General features: G+C 36.9%; 1 protein-coding gene across 3 annotated transcripts in view; it reads left to right on the top strand.

The window, feature by feature from the left end:
- Positions 1–3356, top strand: part of LOC131723037 (GTPase IMAP family member 9-like) — a 5267-nt gene extending 1911 nt beyond the window's left edge. Inside the window, exons 1-3 of one of the 3 annotated variants that reach the window (XM_059016350.1) lie at positions 882–1026; positions 1827–1904; positions 2258–3356. In XM_059016350.1, the coding sequence (XP_058872333.1) occupies position 1904; positions 2258–3132 (876 nt within the window). In that variant the 5' untranslated portion in view covers positions 882–1026; positions 1827–1903 and the 3' untranslated portion in view covers positions 3133–3356. Of the gene's footprint in view, positions 1–881; positions 1027–1826; positions 1905–2257 lie in introns of those variants that run through there. The other 2 variants (XM_059016349.1, XM_059016351.1) reach the window with 2 other exon arrangements.
- The last annotated feature ends 3445 nt before the right edge of the window (positions 3357–6801 follow it).

Genomic DNA, 6801 nt, shown 5'->3' on the forward strand with positions numbered 1-6801 from the left:
GAGTGATTTTGTCCCATTCTTCTTGGCAGATTTGCTCCAGGTTGTTCAGGTTGGTTGGACGACACTTGTGGACCGCAATTTTCAAATAGTGCCACAGATTCTCAATGGGATTGAGATCAGGACTTTGACTGGGCCACTGTAGGACATTCACCTTTTTGTTCTTGAGCCACTCCAATGTTGCTTTGGCCTTGTGCTTGGGATCATTGTTCTGCTGAAAGATGAATTTCTTCCCAAGCTTCAGTTTTTTAGTGGACTGAAGCAGGTTCTCTTGCAGTATTTTCCTGTATTTTGCTCCATCCATTCTTCCTTCAATTTTAACAAGATGCCCAGTCCCTGCTGATGAGAAACATCCCCACAGCATGATGCTGCCACCACCATACTTCACTGTAGGGATAGTGTGTCTTGAGTCATGGGCAGTGTTAGGTTTGCGCCACACATAGCGCTTTGAGTTTTGGCCAAAAAGCTCTATCTTGGTCTCATCTGACCACAAAACCTTTTCCCACATCGCAGCTGGGTCACTTTCTGGCAAACTCCAGATGTGCTTTCAGATGGTACTTTTTGAGTAACGGCTTCTTTCTTGCCACCCTCCCATACAGGCCCGTGTTTTGCAGAGCTCTTGATAGGGTTGACTGGTGCACCATTACTCCACTCCCAGCCATTGAACTCTGTAGCTCCTTCAAAGTGATTGTTGGCCTCTCTGTGGCTTCTCTCACAAGTCTCCTTCTTGTTTGAGCGCTGAGTTTTGAGGGATGGCCTTTTCTTGGCAGTGCCTGGGTGGTGTGATGCAGCTTCCACTTCCTGATATTTGATCCAACTGTGCTCACTGGGATATCCAAACACTTGGATATTATTTTGTATCCTTCCCTAATCTATGCATTTGTATTACTTTATCTCTAACTTCTGTAGAATGCTCTTTGGTCTTCATTTTCCTTCAGATTCACAGCCTTACCAATGATCCTTCAACAGTGGGGTTTTTATCCAGAAAATGTGACAGCAACTTTAGTGGTTCACAGGTGGATGCCAATGGTAAGGTAATTGTGTCCTCGTTAGGGCAATTTCTTTCATCGGTGTAAACTGGGAGCTTCCACAGCACAGGGATTGAATACTTAATCAAGCATGATATTTCAGTTTTTTATTTTTCTTAAAAATATTTCCCAACATAACTAATGTCACCTTACAATAATTGATTTTGAGTTTCAGTGTTAAAATAAAATATCAAACAGAACGAAATTTCAATGTACCATTTGTAATTCAGTAATATGAGAGAATTGGTCAGGGGTCTGAATACTTTTGCAAGGCACTGTGTGTGTTTGTGTATAATTATATATATATATATATATATATATATATATATATATATATATATATATATATATATATATATATAATCAAATATCAATCTATATATATCAAACATTGATGTATATAGAGTACTGTGCAAAAGTTTTAGGCAGGTGTGAAAAAATGCTGTAAAGTAAGAATGCTTTCAAAAATAGACATGTTAATAGATTATATTTATCAATTAACTAAATGCAATGTGAGTGAACAGAAGAAAAATCAGCATTTTTTCACACCTGCCTAAAACTTTTGCACAGTACTGTACATCTCAGTTGATATATTGCCTGTTTGGCACTCCATATGAGACACCTTGTTATCATGTAATGTCTCATGTTTATACTTCATATTAGGATTGATTTATGTATTTGCTATGAATTTTTGTAGACTTTATCTTTGTTTTCTCAAGCATGCTATAATAGTTCAGAATATTTAATATATCTATATCTATATCTATATATATATATATATATATTTATATTTCTGTACAGCAAAGAAAGACAGAAATAAAGGCAACACAAAGAACTGGAACAACCAGTCCAGAGAAGAAATATAAAAAGCTCTTAACAGTAAGTTCAATTACTTCTTTGGAAATGTCAATATTCTTCCATTAAATCATTGAAAAAAAAAATTCTCGTGATCTTGACATCATTTAGCGCAGGATCTCGTGAAAACTGAAGTCATTACTTCTGTTTTCCTGAGTTAATTTATCTCCGAATTTCAACAGTACAAGTCGTTTGGTCGAGATCATGAGAAATATAATTCTCAGGAAAATGGAATCAATGACTTAGCTATTAAGCAGCTAAAGTGAAAAGCTCAGACAATGAGGTATTTAAATTGTTTGTATAATATTAGTCAAGTATTTTACAGCAGTTTAGTGGAATAATTTTTTTTTAATCCATAGAAATAACTTTTTTTGCAGTGTCTGACAACACAGGTGACCTGAACACTCTGAGGCTGGTGCTGGTTGGAAAGACTGGCGTTGGAAAGAGTGCAGCAGGAAATGCACTCCTGGCCAAGAGGGAGTTTAAATCTTCATTCAGCGACTCCTCAGTAACAAAGGACTGTGCGAGGGGAGAAGGAGAAGTTGCAGAGAGACGTGTTGTTGTGGTCGACACTCCAGGCTTGTTTGACACAAAGCTCTCCAATGTGGAAATTGTAAGTGAGATTGTGAAATGCATTCAGAAGTCCTCGCCGGGACCCCACGCTTTCCTCCTGGTGCTGAAGCTGGGTCGATACACTGAGGAAGAGCAAAAAACTGTGCAGATAATCCAGGAGGTTTTCGGTAAAAGCGCTTCGAAATACATGATGGTGCTTTTCACACACAGGGATTGTCTGGATGACGATGGCCAGACAATTGAGGAGTTTCTTAAAAATGCTGACAAGAACCTCAAGCAGCTGGTAGAGTCGTGTGGGAACAGGTTTCATGCGATCAATGGAAAAGACCTTAAGGATCAGGAGCAGGCCAAAGTACTTCTGGAGAAAGTAGAGAACATGGTGAAAATAAACGGTGGATGCTTCTCCAATGATTTGTACGAGATGGAGGAGAAAAGAAAGGCAGATGAAGCGAGGCACCAGAAGGAAATTGAAGAGCTTAGGAAGAAGAATGAAGAGGACGCAGAAAAGTTAAAACAGGCGAATGTAGCAAATGAGATAATAGCAAAGATGCAGGAGGCGCATATGAAGCAAATGACCATGATGGTGGAACAAATGAAGAAAACAAATGAAGATAATATGAAATGTATGGCAGAACATCTAAAACAACCACAGAAAGTGGAATCCTGCTGTGTATCATAGTGTAGTGGATTTCTCTCGATTTTACATTCTTGCGCCAGGTTTCCATGTGTGACAGGAGTGTAAATGTGTCCTCCAAACGAAATGCATGGTTTAATTATACATTTATATTGTGATTTAGGGGTGGGCTTTGACAAGTACACAACCACCATTAGCTTTATTATGGTGGGAAGCTGTTTGAAGTGATAATATGTGTACTTTAATATAATAAAATGCTGAACAAATAACTGGATTGTGTTTCATATTGTCACCCTCACACTGCTTTTAATGTAATCACAAGTATAGAAGCCTTCCTTGAGACTAACAGCTGGTTTGCATGTGTGTGTTGACACCATGGTTAATATCGCCCTGCGGTGACTATACACAGTAGGATAACACACTTTACTGGAGCGCTGGAAATGGTGCAGTTCCAACTAAATTAATCCCATGACCACACTGACTACCATTAAACTATTAAAACTTTTTTCAGTTTTTTAAAGAAAGACCAAAATTTAAAGCGAGTTAATTTTGTCCTCAATATAAACAAGGTACAGGATTTCTGTTAAATGGTGCGAGTCCAACCAGTTAAACTAAGGAGGAACTTTAAGATACCTTTAAACAGCACACACATTCCAACACAAGCACCATCCCAATGCTGGTCATAGAATCAGTATTTTTTTAAGGTAATGAGACTGGATTTTGTTAAACTGTAATTACGTTGTTAATAATAAACAAAACACACATGATAAGGTGAATTAGAAAGTTAATTGAAATCTATGTGTAACATAAAGAATATACATTTAAACTTTAATGTTGAGGTATGTTTCCCGCTAAGGACTCTCAGACTTTATCGTTTCATATAAACAATAGGAATATATATGTTTAAGCAGGAATAATAATAGTAGTAGATAATATTCATTAAAAATGAGAAGTAGGTAATGTTATTTTTTATTCTGCTACACTTTAACATCATTTCAGACACATCAGAATATTATAAATGTAATATCATGCATTTTCATTAAAATTCAGGTGGCAATTTTTCTATTTGTGTTTATTAAATAAAGTGTGTTTTATTTGTTGATTAAAAATGTTTCCTGGCTTTTTAGTGCCTTCCTTACTTCCTTAGCGATTGTTGCTACCTGCTTCTAAACAACACAGCTTTCTCAATCTTTTCTGCGCTAACTTTGTTTACAAATAGGAAAAAATTATTTACAAAAGGGATAGAACTCCCTCGGATCCGGGAAACTGCAGTTCTTTGTATACGACAGCAAGCTTGGTATATTGAGACAAAGCTGAAGCCAGTGAACTTAGAACTTAAGATGCTGATTTATGATTCCTACCAAATTGATTTTCAGGCCATATCGTTTCATATTGCAATGTGCTTCTATTTAAAGGCCACATAAAATGGTTCCTGTTTTAAACTCAAGTTGAAAAAAAAGTATTTAGAAACTGTGTTACTCACATTGATATTTATTTAGTTCTTATTTTCTTAAGAGTTATAGGGGTCTTGTACTAGGGTTTTGTAATAGTTCCACTACTAGTAATGGGAAAGGATAAGATCAAGCAATTGTGGGGGCCCCTTGCAAAAATAAATAAATACAAGGGGGGGCTTTATACAGCCTTTATTACCAGAGCAAGCTGTATGTCTGTAGGTAAGAGCAAGTGTAGAAAGCTGTCTGTACTTCAGACACCAGGTTTTCAATAAACAATCTAGAAATGCACATACAAGTGCAGAGATATACATGGTTTATGAACAAGCGACTAAAAATAACCATAGGACTGGCAAGAGATATGCATGCCTAATCAATATGGCCCATGATTTTTAGACAGCTGCATTTCACTTCACTTTACAACCTTGCATGTTATTTTAAAACATCCTTAACAACTTAATCTTCACAGCAGACTAGTTAATCTTTACAAGGCAACTCATGTATTAAACACACTTTAATTGGAAAATAAAAACACAAATTGACCTCCCTTCTTTAATATAATCCCTCATGTGTGTTAGCCTTAATTCCTGTCATACAATATGATCAATAAAAACAGTTTTTATATGTATACCAAACTTATTATTTTAAAGTATTTCAATCAATAGCTTTTAAATCTAAAGGTCATATAATGTTTGATCATGAGACCCCATATGTACACATTTCATTTGTCTGTTTCACTTGGTAGTTTGTCTGTTTCTCAGAAAACCATATTTTCATACTCCTCCTCACATGACCCTTTGCTGTATTGTCAGCCACCTTAAGTTAATGTGAAAAAGGACCTTCTGTCAGACGTAACAATTGCAAAGCATACAACATGGTTTATTTAGATTTCCAGAAAGCTTTTGACAAAGTCCCACATAAAAGATTAATTCTCAATCTGAACACAGCAGGGATTCAAGGAAATGCATGCACATGGATTAGGGAGTGGTTAACATGAGGAAAACAAAGTACTGATTAGAGGAGAAACCTCAAAATGGAGTGAGGTAACCAGTGGTGTACTACAGGGATCAGTATTAAGCCCTCTGCTGTACCTAATCAACATTAATGATTTAGATTCTGGTATAGTAAGCAAACTTGTTAAATTTGCAGAGTACACAAAATAGGAGTGGCGGCAAACACTTTTACAGCAGCAAAGGTCATTCTAAATGATCTAGACAGCATTCGGAATTGGGCAGATACATGGCAGTGTAGAGTGGTGGTTAGGATTCCAGACTTGCAACCAAGTGTTTGAGGTTCGATTCCCGGGTGGGGCACTGCCGTTGGCCTGTATGTAAATAGCTTTGGATAAAAGCATCTGCTCAATTAATTAATTTTTGAAATGTATTTGCTTACGATTGTAAGTCGCCCTGGATAAGGGCGTCTGCTAAGAAATAAATAATAATAATAATAATAATAAAGAAAAGTGCAAAGTATTGCATGCAGGCAATACAAATGTGCATTATAAATATCATATGTGAGATAGTGAAATTGAAGAAGGGAACTATGAAAAATCCTAGGAGTTTATGTTGACTCAGAAATGTCTTCATCTAGACCAGGGGTGTCAAACTCCAGCCCTCGAGGGTCGCAGGGTCTTCTGGTTTTCATTCCAACTTAAGCTCTCAATTAACATAATTGAGCTAATTATTTGTTGAATTTGAGATATTTAATATTTTCCAGGTCTTTTACAGTTGATGGTTTTAAAAATGCACATGATTCAAGGTGCACGACCTGTGAACCATTTTGAGACCTGAAGAGAAGTGTTAAATGTGTTCAGTTAATGAATAATTAGACCAATTTAGTAACTGAGAGCTCGGGAGGAACGAAAGCCAGAAGACACTGCGGCCCTCCAGGAACCGAGTTTGACAGCCCTGCTCTAGACAATGTGGGGAAGCTATAAAAAAGGCCAACAAGTTGCTCGGATATATTGTGAGGATTGTTGAATTTAAATCAAGGGAAGTAATGTTAAAACTATACAATGCATTAGTAAGACCTCACCTAGAATATTGTGTTCAGTTCCAGTCACCTTGCTACAAAAAGGATATTGCTGCTCTAGAAAGAGTGCAAAGAAGAGCAACCAGAATTATCCCGGGTTTAAAAGGCATGTCGTAAGCAGACTGGCTAAAAGAATTGAATCTATTCAGTCTTGAACAAAGAAGACTACGAGGCGATCTGATTCAAGCATTCAAAATCCTAAAAGGTATTGACAATGTCGACCCAGGGGACT

This window comes from Acipenser ruthenus, chromosome 52 (assembly GCF_902713425.1).
Source record: "Acipenser ruthenus chromosome 52, fAciRut3.2 maternal haplotype, whole genome shotgun sequence".
Taxonomy (NCBI): domain Eukaryota; kingdom Metazoa; phylum Chordata; class Actinopteri; order Acipenseriformes; family Acipenseridae; genus Acipenser; species Acipenser ruthenus.